Source organism: Apteryx rowi, unplaced genomic scaffold (genome assembly GCF_003343035.1).
Source record: "Apteryx rowi isolate R43461 unplaced genomic scaffold, aptRow1 scaffold_25, whole genome shotgun sequence".
Lineage (NCBI taxonomy): Eukaryota > Metazoa > Chordata > Aves > Apterygiformes > Apterygidae > Apteryx > Apteryx rowi.
Window position 1 is genome coordinate 739,273 of NW_020448863.1, and position 20,518 is coordinate 759,790.

Here is a 20,518-nt window from a genome sequence, read left to right on the forward strand (position 1 = left end):
AAGTCAAGACAGCAGGCTTTCTTGATAAAAATAAATACAATTATTCTTGTTCTCTTCATGCCTTGGACAACTTTCCAGTCAAATTTGTCCTTTTTCTGAAACTGCTAGGGAGCCTGGTCTAAACCTTTTTGTAAGATGTCTGTTCTTGAGCATTACCAAACTGTCATTCCTATGAAATAGTAAAACTATGTAGTAATAAATAATTAATTCAGAAATTTGTGAAGAAAACTTGTAAGAGCAGATGCCTGTGGAACAGGGTTCCCTGGTCTTTCTTGGCACAATCATTTCTCTTTGCTGAATTGTATTTCAGTTGAGTGGTACCCTGAGGCATGGACTGAGATTGTACTAAGTCAAGAAAAGAAGAGTTTTTATTTCATTATTACTACCCTTGCTACCACTGTAAACACGTTACCCTGAATGACTAGACATGATGGACCACCTTTTATTTCTCTGAAAAGTTTAGTCCAGCTCTCAGAAGACCAACTGGAAACTTGGTTCTATCAATTAAGTAATTAAAAATCCTAGAAATAAAAAAAGAATTGGATTACATACAAACTTACATCCTTCCTGAGTCATGCCTTAAGTGCACGCTTTTCAGTCCAGACTAAGTTCTGATTATGAAAATTATGGTATGATTAAGGGTAGGTCAGAATGTCACTGACATTCTGCTAAGTGGTTTGAATGAAGGAGAAGAGGTGGAAAATAGCTGCCTTCTCATTTGTACTGTAGCTTGAATAAGAATTAAATGTTTCTTTAAACTCTTCTTTAAAAAATAGAAACTTCAAACCATCCTTTTCTATCACTGAATTTTAGTATCAGATCCAATAAACACAGAAGCATCAGGTGATGGAGGTATTTGCTGTGGGGCTAGTTTAAGACTAAACATGTGCTTATGCCCACCTCTATTCAAAGCAGTATTTAAGCCTGTGGTTTACATTAAGCACAAGTCTCATTCATTGACTTCCTCTCAGACATGTGTTGAAGACCTGCCTCGTATACGAGTGCTTTTTCTAAATCCAGGTTAACGCTCAGTTATAAATAGCTGCAGTCAAGCGATATGCATGAACAAAAAGCTATATTCATTACATCAGTCACTAAAATGCAAAGTTGGTAAATAATGCCAAATGAATTTTTTTTTGTAATGTATTGCAGCCAGTAAGTATCTGCCTCCGAGCAACAATTAAATTAGATACTTAGCAAATACTGATTCACCTTCATTTTCATATTGAATCACTTAGGACAGGATCAGGAAAGAGGTTTCAGCATCTCTTTTAGCTTCATTCGACTCCCATCAAATCAGTGGTAATATATATGAGAAGAATAAGAATATTTAATTTTGCACCAGCTGCACCATTGCTGACTGCTTGATTAGTTAGCTGTGTGTGTAGGATTGTCTGGGTCTTCTAGACCAGGGTAAACCTGGCAACATATTTGACAGTGTTTAGACTCCTGGCGTTTTGCTTCATTAAATGGCAGAATAACCATATAGCACATAGGTGAGGCATCAAGAGACAATAAATTGAAGGTTGGAAATATGGAGGAGGACAAAATTATACATTATCACACTATAAATCAAGTCTATGACAAAAGGCAGCTGCTGCCAGCTACTTTTACTTTTTTTTTCTGTTTCACTCTTAACTCCGAGTGATGGGCTGAATAGAGATTTCAGTCCAAACCCCATAACATATCATGTAAATTAGGGCTGCCCTGGTGACTTGTCATTTTAATGCTGTGTTATAGGGTTGCACACTCCCTGGGGACACAAAAGCAAGGTAAGGCTCCATTAACTGAGTCAGCTCCTGGCCCTGGTGTCAAGCAGCAGCATTTTAGCTATTGACAAAGCCAAATTTTTTCTTGCTTATCTTGAAAGGACAAGTTGCACCTGGCTTAGGCATTACAAATAAAAAATTAGAAATACAAAACTGAATATAAAGCAATGTTTCATGTAGCAAGCCTGTGTATTTGGTATGATCAGCCAGCTAGTAACTCTCTGAGGATAATTTCCCCATCTCTCATCATTTAAATGAAGTGGCATTTAATTTGTGGATGCTGTTGTTGATAGCATAGCTCAAAGACATTCGATGTACATACTGATCTTGCAAAAATACATAGCCTTAAATAAACATACATTATTTGTCCCACATTTTTCAGATAGATTGGTTTTGTGTGCGAATGTGGTGGGCTTGAATTTTTGGGGGCGGCGAGGGGGACAGGGGGGCTGGCAAAAGTCACAAAAAGCACAGGTGCACAGTAAGCTAACCAGTAGAAAGAAATGAGGTATACTGGGTTTTGCCTCTATACAAATTTTCTTTTTAAGTATCCAAATCATCATTCTAAAAACTTTGAGGTCAAATATAAACTTAATGCAAGCAGGTAAGCAAACACTGACAGCATATCAGATATAGATATATGCCATAAACAGCTTTATGATCACTTATAGGTGAAGTCTCTTACACTGTGGCTGTGTAAAAAAAACTTTAAAGTGGATGTAAATGGAAATGATTGTAAATTACATACACTCATTTTCAAACATACAATGAAAACCAGGCCCACAGCCTTGTTCTAGAGTGACTAATGTTTTACACTATAAAAGTAATCAAGTTTGATACCGGGCTTCCCATATTTCATTTGTATTTTATTCACTGGAGCTACTCTGGATTTACAGCGATCAGAAAATAGCTCCAGCAGTCCCCATATGGAGTTATTTAACACTGTGAACATAAAGTGCACCTGAGGTGTGTGGGTCCCTTCAACTCTGACCACTCACGTACTCCTGCAGGCAGGTGTCAAGCAGAGCCAAACTGGGGAGGGTTCAAAGTCCTCCTTTTTCCCCCGTCCTTTTCCAAAGGTATAACAGCTGCAGCAAGGTCAGCGTTTTCTGGTTTATTTCTTTCCTGCTGCTTCTCCATCCTGTTAAAATATAACTGGTGCATGGGTGTTCTCTGACTCCAAATGTACTCTAACACAGTTGAAAAGCTAGCTGAAGGTACAGGAGAAGCTGTTCTTTGTAACAAAATTAAATCTGGCTGGAGACCTGTCTGTGTTTCACTAACAGCTGAGTGCTTTTCTAGTTAGGCTGTAATGGAGAGCGCTGGACAAATTCTGCTGTGCTACAGTAGTGCAGGGTTGTGTACCAGCTCCCCTGAGGCCAGTGAAATTGCATAATTCAGTTGTATCCTAGTGTAGATGAAGATAGAATTCGTCCCTTTTGAGTTTAATGGCTGAATAAGGATCATGATTTCTAAGCAGAGCAACAGTGATGTACCCATACATACCTGGGTGCTCCCCAACAGCTTAGTGTTTTGGCTGATCTGGAAAAATATCAAAAATTGCATTTTAAAGATTGTTTTCTTAGTAGGTAAGAATAGTTAGACAGTTAATAGGAGGCTTTCTTAAAAATCCCAATACAGATAATGTCTTAGGGAATTTAATTTCTATTTGCTGAGTTGAAGGTAATAATTCTGAGAGATAAAGGGTAGGTGGGTGTTTGTGGTCATCTTCAGTGCCTGTCTGTTGGCCAAGGCTGTCACAGAGTCTCTAAGATTCCCACCTACAGGCACATGTGTTTGTGATAGTAACTGCTTATTTAGAAGCAGACTCTATCCACCAAAATAATTTGCCAAAGACTTTTGATCATGCATACATTTAAGACTCTGATGTGTCTGCTTCTATTTAGCAATATGAATAGATGCATGCTTAACTCTAAGCATATGCTTCAGCCCTGTTGACTGGAGTCCAGCTGACTGAAGTCCCATTGACGACTTCAACAGGATTTAGGAATCAGCTGAAAGTTCGGTTTGTGCTTTGGTGGTCTGCTGACCAAGGGTGACCGGAAGAATGTATTTGCTTTGCTGAAGGAAATCTCACTGGTGCTGTCCTGCAGTAGGCAGGCTTACTCAGCTCAGGGAGCAGTTGCTGTCTTGTGAGTAGCAGGGTGCAAAGTGCCTACTGCCACAAACATGTAGGGGATCACCTCCTTGCCTTTTGAAGCACTTTGCTCTTGATAAACTGCAAAATCTGTCCCTGTAACCTGACCTGTTGAATTTTTTTTTCCTTTCCATTTGCCATCATTAGCCTTGTTGCTTCCCTGCATGCTTCAATATCTGACTGAGTACAGTAGACGCAGACAAAGACTGCTTTGAAATGAGCCCTGTGGCACCAGCAGTGTATATGCCTGTCATGTTCATGCCTGATGTAAAATTTTTCACCAATTCCGCTTGTGTTTTTAAATTGTCATTTTTTCAGAGTGCTATTTCCTTTAGAAATGAGAATTTGGAACGATCGCCTGAAATAATATTCCCACCTCCTATTTCCTAACCTTTCTGTTCACTATTGAAAGAGTGAACAGAGAGGAAGCAGAACACCAAGCTGCTCAGTACAGAATTTTTTATTTCCTTCAAGTCAGTTAGTGTATCCTTCCTTCCACCTCCTGCCTACTTCTCTCAAGATCTTTGAACTAGAAGGGCTACTTAAGTTTCTCTGCCTATTTTCATGCTGTCAAGTAAAGGCCAAGCTGCCAAAAATATACTCTTTCAACCCTTGAGATTCCCTACACTAGGGACTTGTGCTAAAAGAGCAAATGCAGGTCCACAGAGAACAACCCTGTTATTTAAAGCTGCCACAGCCTGAAGCAGGTGTGTGTTTCCCCTATAAGGTAGCCTCACGAGATGAGAGAATAATTGACAATGCTCAGAATGGGCAGCTGTATACACTGCTAATAGCTTAATCATTTGTCATTTAGTTGAAGGAAAATAGCTTTTTTTTTTTTTTTAAGAAAATATCAGTGTGGGAGGAAAAATTCCAAACAGTAGAATGAATAATAAAAGGCAACTCCTAAAATAAATCCAAATTGCTGAATCTTGTCTCCAGGCTGAATGTATGCATCTTGTTCTTCTGTCTAACCCAGATGTTAACCACGCACTAGCTGCATTTGTCACTAACCTCTTCCATTTCAAGTTTTTTTTTTTTTCTTGCACGAATTGTGCCACATCTTGTCAAACTGAAACAAGACAAATGCTACACGAAGTACATCTTGTTGATAAGAGACACATTATATCCCATGGCCTGGAAAAAAACAATGGTGACATTTTAATGCTAGAATCTGAAAAGTCTCTTCTTCAGCCCATTCATTGCTGTGTTAGTCCAAGTAACATCAATATGAATGTAGCAATTCCAACTGTGTTAAAAAATGGGCATTCTGAAATACAGCTTTATGAAAAAACTAATAAAATGCAGTTACGGTCCACCTTTGATTCGGAATCATAAGAGTTCATTCCAGAACTCACATTTTTATTGCCTTGCACAATACTCACATCCGGGGGTCAGGTTTATTGCTTTAATTCTTTAAAGCTAGGTGTAACTACCTGTTATATATGTTCACTAGAGCAGTACAGGTCACTACATAAAAATAAAAATTATAGTGCAGTGCATAAGGTGGATGACTCCTTAAGCAGGATGGGGAAATGTGATCATCCCTTTCATTCCCCATTGCTCTCAGGTAGGAGTTAAATCTGTGTGGACCTGTTCAGTGGGAGTGTTGACTGAGCCCCCGTGCGTGGTATGTGTGACTTCTAAGCATAAGGGAGGCTACAGGTTAGGTCAGATGCCAGGAGTTGGTCCTGTGCCAAGGGCAAAACTGATGCTGACTGCACAGAAAAGGTGTTCTCCTGCATTTGTTTCACTGTAAAAGTAGTTGCTTCTGCTAATATACTGAGACACCTTAGATCAAGTAAGAATGAGAATATATAGCCCCTGTGGCACATTGCTATTTGAAAGTATGTTGATAGAAAGGAGCCAGGTAGGCAGCAGGGGAGCCTCCCGGAGCCAGTAATAAGGGTCAGCACTGTCCTCCCAGTGCCCAGGTAGAAGTCATTTCCTTCAGACGTGGTTAGGGCCTTGATTTTATCCCAAAGCAGCATAGCAGCAGTAAGGGCTTCCTGCCCATGATCGGAGGGGAAAGGCTTCCTGTTATTGATAATTCTAATATATGCATCAGAAGCCTACCAGCAATCTGCTCTGAATGAATTAGTTTAAGGAACAGAGCACAACATATGATATTCCCTGAAGTATTTTTGTTTTCTTTCAGAATGAGCTTGTACTCAGCTTCTTCCTGAATTGGTCCAAAAATACGTTGGCAGAAGAATTGTCATCTGTGATCTTAGGTATATGGTTTACTAATCTTATTTGTTTTCTAAGCAGGAGTTCTTTAATAATATTAAATATAGTAATGCAAAGGTAAGTCTGAAGTGTTTAGTGTGACTTTTTTTGTGGCCATATAGATATCCAAGAAATAATTCCTAGCTTCTCAAAATCTGTGAAAATGTTTTAGTAATGTGACCTGCAGGTTTATTTCACTTTGGCATATTCTCCTCACCCTTGCTTCATTTCTTTTTGAATAAACATACCTACATGCAAAGTAAATGTTTATTTGCACAAACTGTGGCAGCTTTCTTGTTTTACAAAACAAAATCTTAAAGGAAGAATGTAGAGGAAAGGATTTGAGTCATGACAAAGCACAATGTGTATTTGGACTAGCAAAGAAAATTAGGGATGACTTCTAAAGAAGTCATTTTCACAATGAATGGAGCAGGTAAATAACAGACCACTATGTTAATGCCCAGGCATACATTATTAATGATAGTTGTAATCCACTTCTCACTAAATCAGATTCTGCGTTATTCACTTCACCTATGTAGATACTTAACTCATTTCCCTCTTCTATCCAGCACCTAATTTAATCTAATCTCTGGCATTACAGCATTAAGCAACAAAGCATAAGCCATATGATGTAAACCATGAATATTTTATTGTCCTCCACTGCACTGAAGATCATCTTCAGCAGTCAGTTTTTAGGCAAAACAAAATCTCATAAAGAAGCCCGCAGCTGCACTCTGCACTGAAACAATTCAGCCGATTGTTGTGTGTGGCAAGTGATAAGAAGTTTCCAAGATTACCAGTTACCGCTTTCAGAACAGAGTGCAAGTATCTCAGCATATTCCCCCTGTGTGGAGTTTATTTGATTAGGGTATGCCATTATCCTATTACATTCATTATGGCAATCGGAAGTTGCTAATGGTTGCTCTAACCTATACAAAGGAATGAGCGGATACTGCAAAGATGGCCTAGGTGTTAGGAAGATACAAAGCTAAATTTTGTCACAAAAAATCCAGAACCAGAGTTCAAATGCAACTTGTAGTCCCACCTGTCTCTATAGGCTCTTAACCAAAGATGTAGGCATGTGAGAGTGAGCTGAGGCATAAGGAAACTTAAGCCCCAGATCCTGAGAGGGATTTCGACATTTCAGTAGGATTTAGGTGCGTAAGAATTACGGAGAATCAGGGTGTAAATATCTCACACAAAAGCATGAATCAAGCCTGTAATAAAGTTACGAATTAAATTATGGTTTTGTAACTCCTGGAGTGCTGTTCCTAGCCAATATAAATGGAAGGGTGAGCCCTGCATTTTGTAGTCAATGGTGTCACAGTCAGAGAAGAAAATAAAGAAATAAATGTATTTAATAATAATAATTAATAATTAATAATTAATAATGTATTTACTGAGTGTTTAATGAAAGTTACATGACACATAACCCAACCTGCTCGTTCACTGTGAAGTTACTGGTCCTGTTAAATGAAGGTCACAGACTGGTCAGGGGAGATTAATATGTCTCTGGCCTCAGGCAGTATGGTTACAAAGAGGTTTTTTCCTGCTCAGGAACTCTCCCTTTTGAAGTTTGGACACATTGTTTCTAGACTCAGCACAAAACCTTTGCCTGACAGAAAAAAAAATCTCCTTTTGGCCTACAAAATTCATTATTAGTAGTATTTATTAACAGAATACCTGTAGCATACAAGAGTCCAATTAGTTTAGACTCTGTAAAAATAGAGAACAAGAATGGTGCCTGAGTTGCTTTTGGTATGACACCACTTCTGGGCAGTGAGGCGGGGAGCATACCTGGTCCACAGTGAACTGCAGTGAACCGTGGAAATATGTGAGCTTAGCTGTAAATGAGCTAGCTAGAAGACCACCCATGCATGTGCTAATTACCCTCTTGATTTTTTTTTTTTAAAAGTCAGTCTATGCGTAGCACCTTGTTGGAGTTAGACTCCTGTATCCCATATCCTCCTCCGCCTGTATGTGAGGCAGCTCATATATCTGTACATCACATGACATCCTCCACCACACTAAGATCCAGCTGGTGAGAAGGAGAAGATATGAGTCACGCTAAGGCAGGAGGTGGATGATCATGCCTGGCCATGAGGTAGCAAGGGAGGAGCGGCTGGGAAGAGCACAGAGAATTGGCTCTGGAGGGTCTTTTTTGCTGAGCGTGCCCTGAAATGCTCTTGATTTGAAAGTAAGCTCTTTAGAAATGCCACAGTCAGGAGCTGGGGCAGAAAATAAGTTCATTGAGTAGGCAAGGGAGAGGCAATTACTGTGAAGCAAATACACCCTTCACCCACAGATTTCATTGCTTTATGAGCTTATAGGGGCTTTCATTTTTGTCTGGTTTAAAGAATAACTCAGGTTTAATATGACTTTAATATGGGCTGTACCTTTCCATGAGCATGGTAATTTCTCCCACAGCCTTTACGCAATTGAATCATCTGTCTCTTGGTTAGGATCAATATAAAATAAAGCCAATGCCCAGTACAAGCAGGTTATGAATTTTGATCAAGACAGCATCTTTCTCTTACACTGTTTTAATTTACAAATGTTGTAGGTAATTACTCTTACTAAAGTGAAATTAAAATTAAAATTTATGAATTTGTACTCTGCTCCTAGCAATGAAGAGATTAAAAATCAGTGCTAAATTCACTTTGACATGAATACTGATTCAGTATTCCCAGTGGGGTGGATTCTGAATTATACTGAATATTGTCAGCATTTCATTATACCAAGCTCACTACAAGGGAGGAAGAGCAGGATACATCAGGAATGATTTCACAGACTGCATTTTATAAAGGCCCCTTAAAAACAAGCAAGAAAAAAAATACATCAAAATCATTTTGATATCAATCTATGTAGTTTATTTTTCTGCTCTCAATGTTATATCCTCTGAAAGCGTTAATATTTCAGACTGTTCTGTCAAAGTTATGCAATCAGGAAGTCTTTGCTGTTTGTTATAACAGTGCACAACATAGGTCAAGTTCTGGCATGTTTGACTACTGCTCAGTTCATTTTAGTGGGCTTCTGTCCATTTAGTGCAGTAGAGGAGCTGACTGTGTCTTTCTAAAGCAAAATCCAAGCTTCCTGAAAAGAAAAATGTGCAGTACAGCTCTCCATGCAGAATCCCAGTCCTCTTGCACAGTCCCTAGGAAGAGTAGGCTATTTTTCTCATGTTACGTGGTGTTTCTGTCTACTGCAGTTGCTCATTCTCAATGTAAAGCTTTGGCCACAAGTTTCATTTCTACTTCAGTTGCATTTAGTGTTTTGCTGGCCATCAGTACTTCATGTTGGCTTACAGGACTAAAGCGATGAGAGGGCGTTATGCATTAATGTATCTACAGCTGCGTGTCTGAACTTGAATACATGGGAGGCTCATAATTCCCTTCCAAGCTGTAGCAAAAGCAAGCAGCCTGTCAGCTTACACTGTTCCTGGGAAACAAAACAGGTTCCAGTACTGTTTTGATGCCAGGTGTCAAAACAGGTCATCACCAAGAAAAAAGTTGTGAGACAAATCTAAGGGTGTAGGAAAGAGTAATACTTACTGCCCTCATGATAGTGCTGTGATGCTTTTTTAATTAGCGTTTGCACATTGCTTTGCAGTCCACATGTGAAATGCAGTGTATCAGTAGAATATAGTTTCCCTGCTGTACCTGCTGGTCAATTTTCTGTACAGCAGCTATCACACAGTTTATATTTCTCATGCATTGAGCAAAGCATAATGTGGAGCTTGTTTTAAAATGAAAACATTGCACAAAATACAGAATAAATGGCTGGTAGTTCCTGACTGTGCTATAGAAGACCATCTAGATAAAAAGGAACCATACATTTGACGCCTCTGGAGATCATACCACCTTAAGTAGAAATTAATTTGAAAACTAATTTCCTTAATTTTGTCATCCAAAAAGAAAGAAATGGATCCACAGTTGTCCAGTGTACATGTTCCTTGATGAAAGAGATTGTAAACTGTCACAACGTTTGCATTCGTCTGTGATGTGTATTGGCAGTTGACTTTCATCTTCACTCTGGACTTGAGGGATGCACAGATACAAATCATAGTGAAAAATGCTGTGAACGTTGTTTCAGCTATGGGCAGTCAAACTTCAGAGCCCTCGTTTGATGTTGGACAGCTTTTCCATTGACACCAGTGTGTGAAGAATCAACTCCTGGCAGGGAAGTCTTGCTTCATCTGAAGTCAATGAGACTTTAACCTGTGTCTATGACAGACCAGAATTTGGCCCTTGCCTACAATGGAGGGCCAGTAGAGCATGACAGTTCCTAAAAATGCAGGGTCTGAGCTCAAGTCCATCTGCCCAAGCTGGATAGACTGGAAATAATTATTGTGTGTGTATTTTATTATCATTTGAAGCTAAACTCACCTAGACTTCAAAGGGACTATGGTTTAGCACTGAATGCGGGAAAACCTAAAATACGATCTAACAGCTGAGTATAGATGACAGTAACTGTCTTTTATTATGAAACATAAGTGATAGAAGTTTCTCCCATGTATATCAGACTCCTTGCATTTGGTTCCTTTTTCCTTTTCCTACATTTGATTTTTTTATTTTGTTGGTTAGTGCTCAACTTATTGCATAGCAAAAGTAAATATTTTAGTAATAGCTATGCTTATAATGTCTTTTTCAGACTTCACTTTGAATACTCAATTAGAAGTGCATTTTCCCCTCCCATGCTTTTCATTATTTTCAACTTGATTAAAAGCTTATTTGCATTTGTTTCTTGAAAATGAAAATGCCAAGTCCCATAGAAAAGATCCTCCACTGGATATAAACATTCACACTATAAAACTTAAATAAAGCAGAAAAAACAGTGGTAGTAGTGGTAGGAAAGAAAAGGCATAATGCTCAACTGAATACAAATGATGTAATTTAGTCTCTGAGATCTGCAGCTCTTTCTAAACTGCTCGGGATGCCCCACTGCAATTCACAATATTAACAAAGCCCCTCAAGAGAATTGTGCCCTTATGTTCAAGCACGACTCCTTTGTATTACACTGTTTCATGCTCTAGATACCTTTCCTATTGCAACTTAAAGGAAAAGTCCCACGTATTTTTTAAAAAATGGTAAAATTATGGCTTTGGATGGGGGGAAAAAAAAACATTTTGTTTGCTTTTTTTACCCTCAAAAAAAATCTAACATTTTCTGGTTCATGGAGTTTTCATCTCCTGTCATCCCCTATCCCTATTTGCATATGACAAGCAATGAAAAAAGGTATTGTCTAGCTAAGTGATTTGTCAAAGTTCATAAAGGACAATGACAAATGAAGAACTGCACCTAGGTCTTCCAAGACCTTAGCACTAAGCGTAGCTTAGTGATTTCATCATAAGATTTCAGTTCTTCAGGAGTCTGTTTCAGGCCCTTCTCTAATTAGGATGTGATTAAAAATGAATTTTTTTAGTCTCGAAAGAAATTTGAGATGGATTCATACTCTAAAATTCCAGTTCAAACATCAAATGCTCAGAAGTGTTTGCATCCAGACTGCATGGAAAATTTATATTATGGCAATTATATATACACACTGGGTTATTTTTCATTCATCTGAATACCTTTCCTTATGATAAATGGCAATTGCACCCGCTCTCTGGGTGTCCATAGTACATTACACCACTGTAATTCTATCTGCTTAGCAGTTACTTTAGCCTCTGTTCACTCTAGAGTTTATGCTTTTGGTTTCTTTGGAAAAATATAGCCAACGTGGCTTATTCTTTATGACTTCCCCTCTGCTACCTCCTCTGCTGAATAACAGAGGAAAAGCTGAGGAGAGGGAGTTTGATGTCTTTTTCTTACAACCCTGGCTGTAACAGCTCTGGTGCACATGTGGAAAAGAGAGAGAGAGAGAGCGCAAAAATGAGTGCACAAATGTCTGCTAAGACTGAAAGGAAGATGTGAAAATCCTGTCCGCGCTGATGATGCTATTTAGGATAAACAGTCCTGATACTCCCCCCAAAAACTCCTATTGCGAGTGCCTAATCCCAGTGTGTGATGGTAGTTCTTTAATTCTCATCATCCTCCTTTATTCCTTCCTCTTTTAAAAAGATACATTTCTATTTAAAGAATTAGTTACTAGTATATTGTTTTGTCTCATGTCATTGTCTCGTCCCACGGTGGGTTTAAGGTCAGTGTGTCAGGGTGGCAGATTCCAAGGCCCGTGCAGGGGAGCAGCATTTTTCTGTCTGAAGTCTTAAGGTCAGCTACTTTTTTATAGCGAGGTAAGTAAAGCAGCACTGAGTTCATGCAAGCTCACTATTTTGTCATAAGGTTAGCAGGATTAAATTCTTATTCTCCACAATAATGTAAATATATATTATTGGGTGTAATATGGCTTCCGTCTAAATTAATGAAGCTCTGTTTGCGAAGTAGAACTGGGCTAGTTTATCCAGGCAATGGTTGTCCTGTCTTCCCCACAGTGTGGGGAGAATTGTGGGCCCCAGACCCAATGGTGCAAAATGGCTCTTGCCTGCCCTGCTCAGGGTTAACACTGCAAAATAAGAAGGTCAGGTAGATATGGAGAGGAGGTTATTGTGCTGCCTGTTACCTGGTATATCATGGTCAAAACCATCTGTATACTTTTTCTAATGTCTCCATGAGGCAGGTAAGTCACATTACCTACTCCACTTCAAGGACACACCTTTTTGGCAGTGAAGACCTCTGACTCAGTGCCTGCCACTGAAAGAAGGATATGCTTAGTCGTTTCTTCCATATTATGAGCTTGGTCCTTCTTGCTTGGAAACTCAAGAATGTTTTGTCACTGACTTCAGTGGGAACAGAGGCAGACTCTGTAAATGTATTTTAGTAGAAAACCTGTGAAAGCAATTGGCTGCATGAAAACAAGCCTGGAACAGAGACAAATACAGAATGAGGAAGGGAGAATTTATATCTGTTAGATATAGATATTGTTATTGTAAATCTACGATTGTTTTGGAACCTGTCTGCAAACCTTTATGTAATTTTTTTTCTTTCTGTTGGGAACTACAAAAAAAATCCAGCATTTTTAGCTAGACAGAAGCATTGCAACAACAGTGTTTAGTGACATCAATGGTTGCAAAAAAAAAAAAAAAAAACACAATTATTTATTACTTAAGCATAAATTTCTCACTGAAATTGTGATTGGCGTCAATTAGAAAACCTAAATCCTCACTATCAATGAATAAACAAGCAAAAAATGAGCATTGCATGTCAAACCACTTCTTTAATGTTTGTATCATACTCGTTATCAATGTTTTCTAATTTCATCCCTGATCTAAGCAGGTGATCATCTGTTTATGTATTAGTTCATGTGTATAGTAGTATTTTAGATATGTATTTCCACTGATCTGTTCACTAAAAAATCAACCTGTTTGGCCTATTTTAGGTCCTCAATCAATTGATCATAAGCCTGGAGTGCAATTAGTCATATCCTATGAGGGTACCCAACTGACAATAATGCTGAAACATATGAGGAACATTGTAAGTATTTTTATCATAATCTATCAATCATAAACCTCTACATTTGCAGAGTACTGTGAAAATATGAATCCTCAAACACCTTTTCTGGGATAAGTAATTTTAACTCAAAACTATGGTGATGCTTTCCTGTCATCATTAACACTTTCTTTCTTCCTTTGATCTTGTTCAGCATGAGTGTAGGTGTGGGAAAGGTGAAGAAACTGTGTTGGCTTAATGACTGGCAATGAGTTTTTCCAGGCCATATACAAAACTAGCTTTGATGACTGTTTTGACCCTTTCAGCTGGCATATTTTGATAACAGTCAGACATAAGGTGTCATGGCACCAGCATGACTTTTTGTGGGATGTCAGCATTGGGTTATGACAGTTGATCGATTATCCATACGCTTCCCTCAAGTCAGATGTAACTGGTGTATCAACAGGGAATAACTTGGCAGACGGAGTCATGGTGTATTTTAAGAAGCTATGTCATTTGGTATGATGATGCTCAGCTTTGTAACACACTGTCTTTCATGAGGCTAAATGGTAAATGCTGGAACCAGACTAAGAGGAGGAAGCTGGCAGAGCTCCTGCAACACAAGGCAGGTGAAATTGGCTGTTGAACATATCTTGAGAGATATAGCTGGTGCCGTGTGTGTCCTCTTAACTGAAACAGCATGTCTGCTATTTCATAACAAGTTCAGCTGCCTAGATCTGCTCTTGAATTCCCAGTTGCTGAAGTCTCAAGTAATGGCTGTGGCTTAGAGATCCTTCACTGTTGTTGCTTGGCTAGGAAATTAAAACACTACTTAACTGATGCAGGTTCTTAATGCATACATTTATGTCTCCTGCATCTCAGGCTGGATTACAATCACTTTCCCTAAATGGGGCCAAAGTGAGGAATGTGTGTGAGCACCAGCCAGTAATAAAATGAGACTGACTGTTTAATTAGGTGTATGAGTCACATGAGGCTTCCATAGCTCCAGCTGTTCTCTGTTGGCCACTTTGGCTTCTGCTTTGCAGTTCAAGCATATTCATTTTGATCTATAGCATCCAATAACATTTGGGTCCTGAGAGACTTGTCTTTTGTTTCCTATGCACCACCTTGATAGGTGAGATCAGCCTCTCCTGACAGGTCCAATTTAGAGGAACCTCTAACTGGCACAACATTCTTCCATGTTACACAGACGGAGCCTATAATATTTTACTTTCAGGATGCAGTGTAAGGCCCTCTTTATTTTTTCTGTTGTGTTTTCTTAAACCTGGATGACGTTGATAAACTTCTGGTAAAGTTATGGCTGGTGGGAGGAGTGTATTTAAATGGTACAAACAAATTGTCATTTTCCTAGCGTTACTGTGAGTTCAGGCAGGTGATGTGCAGATGTGCAGGAACAGAACAACAGCTGTTGAAAGCAATTTTTCTCCTTGTTTCCATCATTTAGCATGTAGGCTCCTGACTGTGTTCTTTAACATAGAAAGTTCCAGCCATTTCAATTAGATAAAAACAAATTACAGCATAGATAGCGCTGGATAGCAAAATTTAAATCTGGAGTTCAGTTCATTATGGAAAGGGACAATACAACGTTAAGTTGGTATCTAGCACTTGAAAGTAGATGCCTTACAGTCAAATCCAATACAGTCAAATTTCAGTGAGATTGCAGAGAAGAGCTACAGGTCCAATTCAGTAAGACTAGCAGTGATTTGTGACTTGAAAGTAAGGTCACTGTTTAAGCAGCCTGACTTTGGCAATCATATTTTTAAATCCTGGGCTTGTGTATCCTTCCCTTCGACTGTCCATCTGTCCATCATCATCTGGTCTGAATTATAAAATAGCTCTGCTTTGGGGCACTGTGATACTGGACTACCTGCAGACTAGTAACCTATAAAAGAAAGGTTCTCTCTCACATTAGTAATCTTTTCAGCTTTGCAGTCTCGTAGATCAATATCTCTATTGTGCTCTCTTTTCTTTTCCTTTCTTTTCTCTCTCTTTTTTTTTTTTTTGGTCTGAACAGGAATTTAAATGTATGCAAAGATCATATCTTATTCAAGACATGTTAAAGCTATTTCAGGTATATTCAGTCTTTTGCAAAGTCTCACTAATTATATTTTAGTGGTTCATCTGTGCAGAGATTACTTTGCCATCTTGTTTAATTTCGTAATTCATCGTAAATAATTTTTGTACTGCTCTTCCCCATTTAATTTATCTCTTTATAGAGATTTTATGGTGTGTTCAGATGCAAAAATAATTGTAGTGGGCCAAATTAATCCCAAATGTAGACTCACTGAACTGACAGGAGTTGTGATGAAGAATGATTTTGATCCGTTTAAATAATTTTTATTTATTGTTTGTATGGGGGTTGTTCTAGAGATTTTAAAAAGAGCTCTAGATACTGCTGTGCCAATCTTATGTTAATATGTGATGCACAAGATAATCCCCAAGGAGCTGGTGCTGTTTATATCCATTGTCAAGTGTCATATAGGTTCTTTAAAGGAGGGGGTTGAAGAAGTGCAACGCAATAGGTTTGCAGGTTTTTTTCATGAAGCTACTCCCATTCATGTGGGATGTCATAGAAGAAAATGCTATCACACTTGCGAGACAGTTGGTCTTGTGCAGACCTGTCAGAGGACTATCTCATGTGGGTGCATGCATGAACTCCACAGTGCAGGTGCTTTTGATCTGATTCATATATCCACATGTGCCAGATTTGCGGCATATGTGCAAATCAGTTATTCCTAGATCTGCTTCAGAATGTCCTCTCCTTAACCACAGCAACATTTCAGTCATGTGTTAGGAAAGTCAGTCCTGCTTGAAGAAAACTCTATTAAAAATACTTCAAAGAACAACAACAGAGTAGAACAGCCTTATTAATTTTGGGATTGGAAAGGACCATTAATCTAATCTAACCTCCTGTATAACACAAACTATATTTTCTCACTGAGAAAATACTTGCATCTAGACCAGGAATGCAGGCACTGAAACTGTTTGAATGGAGGGATGTAAGACTGGTTGCAAATGTTTGTCTACACTTAAAGACTGGACATACAGCAAAGAGGAATTCCATTAAATAGATATTTATGAGTTACTAACTCAAAATCATGAGTGAAGTCTCATGATTTTCCTCAGAATTTTATAGTTTTATGTGACTCCTGAGATTCTGTAAGTCAGGTGACTCACATCAGGCTCTCAGCTTCTGGTGAAGATTTGAAGGACATCACCATGGTTGCTGAGAAAAGCAATTTTCAAAGATGCAAAAGCCATGATGCTAATAAAATGCAATTTTCTAAACATGTATATTACGTAATTTTAAGTCAGTCTCTTGGGGCATTACAGCACTCAGATAGAGACAGTGCAATACTGTGCACTGTATGCACAGGCAGTAGAGGCAATATTGTCTTAATCAAGTGAAGCTGGAAGGCTGGAAGCAAACCAAAATGAGCCTTGGCATAGGCTAGAGGTTAGAGAAAACTAGAGAGGTTATATGGAGAGACTGGGAGCTTTTGCCTCTGAGTTGGGGGAGGATGTGGCAGCAGAAGGGGCTGGAGTATGGCTAGCTTCTTACACAAACACAGCAGTGCAGTACCTGACAAAGCATACTAAGTGGTCTTAGGAGAAAGATAGGATCCAGGGCAAGGTTTATTTTGGTGTTTGGAAGGATTCGTCTGCTAAGAGCAAGAGCAATCCAGCTGGGGCAGCACAATGCAGAAAAATGGCATCAGACAGGAGTAGGAGAACAGGGAGAGGCAGAAAACAAGCCTGAGGGACTACCTTAAAGCCATAGGCTGCTAGATGTGTGTAGAAACTGTGTAATGGAATTTATGAACATTGAAAGACATGTAGGTTTTGAACTTGAAATGCTCAACTCCTCTGCCCTTTATCCAACACAGAGAATGCGGGAATTCAAGATTGTAGCAGATTTTACATAGAGAGGACTGTGGGCTAGCTTAGTACTGGGTAGCCAGCAGCAGCCAGGCTAAACACCGCTGTGTTCTCTTGTCTAATCAAAAAGAGACAAGAGGAAATAGCCATTTCTGATGATCAGAACAGGTTTGGTTGATATATTTTTTGCCGCTTCACAGAGAACCAGAAGGGAATAGTGGTTCAGCACTGGCACAGAAGTGTGTTTTGTCTGACGAATTCATTGCCATGACTTCAGGCATGCCCTGTTTTTCTAGATAAGCAGCTAACTTTTCAGTCCTTGCTGCTAAGCATTCTTGCCCGTTACTTCTTGTGGACAGGATAACTCGTCTGGGCAAGTGGGGAGCAGAAACAAAGCCAACTCGTCCCTGAGCCTCATGCCAATAAATGTCGCTAAAATTCAGAAAAGCATATGTGGGTTGATGAATTCAGAACCAATTTTACAAAGGGAAAATATGCTGGAAGAAAAATAAACTCCTACGGTACTTTCCAAAACTACATCCACCCTTCCTTTTATAAGAGCTCTGAAGCTGTCATGAACCGCTCCTGATGATTAATGATTCTAGGGTAGCTGATATGTGGGTGACAAATTAGTAATCAGCTTTAGGCTTACACAGACATCCAGCCTCTTTTCCACTTCGTGTCCTACACCATCCGAGTACAAATTGCTTCCAAAAACATTCGTGAAACGTGATAGGTGAAGGGCTTTGGGAAGAAAGGTGAAAGCCAAGCTTCCCCTAAGCTGAGGGGATGAAATGTATTTCTAAGTCTGCAGGTGCAGGGCAGTAGGGAAGTTCCCAAGAGCAGTGCAGGTAAATGTTTCCCCTGCCTTTGCTGGGCTTTGGCTTTAGCTTGAACTGGGAAGGGGTGGGGGATTTCTTGTTGCTTCGGAGTTGGTTCCCATCTTTGTTCTCATTGGCCCACTGATGTTTATGCTTTAAGAATTGTTATTATCTACAGCTCTAAATGAAAAATGTATTTCCTGCCAGCAAGTCTATGCCCATCAGTTAAATAAAGGGCCACATTAGACCCTTTCAGAATATTATGACTGTATCCTGCTCTCTTTCCTGCGGTCCTTGGGTTAGCCAAGAGGGATAGGGAAGAAGTTCCATAGCTAGGGGAAGCCTGGCAAATTGCCCACAGATGAAAAGCAACTGGGAAGAAATCTCTTTGAGCTGAACAAAAGTTATTCAGAAAGGTAAGTATCGGTGACAGAATTAAATCAGCAGTTTGGCTGATGAAAGAAGGTGAGACATTCAGATGATGTTCTCTCTAGACTGCTATTGAAAAGAATAAAAAGCCACAAAAAGAAAGCTCTTGAGCTAACTTTAGTGTATAAGGAGATTGGATTGAATTTCACATTTGTGGTTAGAAAATGCTTTTGCTTTAAAAATGAATGTAAATTAGCTTAAATAGACATGTTCTCTTTGAAACTTAAAATTAGCTGAACACCTATAAACAAAAGGTGTTATTACTCAGCAGTAGTTTAAATTGGGAAGAGAAGATGTCTGCTCTCATGGCACAGGGATTATTGTTGGATTCCAAAACATTTGTCATTAAAGATGTTTGACAAATACATTGTACCAGTAGTTGTGTTATTATTCTGTGTTAAACCCTTTAATTTATCACAGTTGCAGTACTGCCTCAGCTCTAAATTCCAAACGCTAATTTTTAAATAAGCAATTCCCTACATAGCTGATCTGTGTTGAAAAGAGAAGTCAGCAAGTTCTGTTTAACAACGTGAGTGATCTGGGAGATAAAGGTGAACAAAAATTAAACTTGCTATTCGTTGCAAATGAGGAAAACTTTAAAAATAATAGTGAAGACAGGGCAAGATCAAGAAAATAAAAGTGATTTGCAGAACCCTACAGCCAGCCTGGACAAATGAAGTCTATTACCTCAGGGAGATATAGAACTATATCGTGTAGTAATGTCAAGGAAAAACAAACAAGCGGTGAGACATGAGGTTGTTATGAGAGAGAGCAATGAGAAAGGCCAGATCCTGATGTCATGGCGCAGAAAGGAAGTAGTTCGTCTTTGTCAGGATTTGATGCTAGAATATTTGTCTCAAGAAGATACTTAAAAACTAGAATACAAGTTCAAAGAACAGTTCTCAGTAGGGTTACTTGGGACTGATTGATTCCTGAGGAGTGATTTATCGTTACTATAACTTAAATTAGTTAAGAACTGACTACCAAGGGCACAAGTCAATTGTGCAAATATTTAAGGAAGAAGACAGCAAGGTTCAAGAGGAATTATTTAGGACATTAAATGGGAACATAACTAGAAATAATGAGATGTAATTAAGGAGCAGAAATTGCATGCATCATATAATGAAATGCTTGCTTACAGAGGGAGGTAGCAAGCTGTGGAATAATCTAGAGGAAAGTGGAGGAAGCTCTGCAGAGTCTGAGACATTAAAAGTAGTCTGGACCAGGCACATAAAAACCTTTTTAAGTAATTGATAAAGAAAATGAGAAGACAAATACTGTAAGGTGAAGACAGAGGTAACACCATCACTATTTCTTCATGCATTTTTATATTCACTTTCTCTCTGTGCCTAGAGAAGGGAGAAGAGGATAAGTATGTGACCAAAAGACAGCATTTCTTGTCAGTTCAGAAACAGCAGTAAATGCACACAAGGCTATATCATTACTTTCTGGAGCTAAGTACTAGTGATCCTTGTCTGCTACTGCCAACAGTCAGTAAAAGATAAGAGCCTCTTCTACCTGACAGTTTATAGTCATGTTGTTGTACAGACTCTTCCCCATTTTGCTTGGGTCTGTCCTAATACACAGCTCTTTTTTGATTGTTGAGACAAGAAATCACTCTTTTTAACCTAGTATCAACTGTATATCTTTCTGAAAGTGTTCAGTTCTGATTTCAGAGCTTTATAGACATAAAGGCTTGGAAGGGAAACCCTTGTAACCGTCTGGGTATCACAGAGCAATACTTAAACTGAAGTAACTAAAATGAACAGAGTTTGATGGGCTTTCCTT

The 20,518-nt window shown here is 38.9% G+C and overlaps 1 protein-coding gene across 1 annotated transcript in view; it reads left to right on the top strand.

The window, feature by feature from the left end:
* Positions 1-20,518, top strand: part of PIK3C2G (phosphatidylinositol-4-phosphate 3-kinase catalytic subunit type 2 gamma) — a 211,999-nt gene that overhangs the window by 176,831 nt on the left and 14,650 nt on the right. Inside the window, exons 29-30 of the mRNA XM_026066913.1 lie at positions 6,086-6,161; positions 13,531-13,625. Of these exons, the coding sequence (XP_025922698.1) occupies positions 6,086-6,161; positions 13,531-13,625 (171 nt within the window). The remainder of the gene's footprint in view (positions 1-6,085; positions 6,162-13,530; positions 13,626-20,518) is intronic.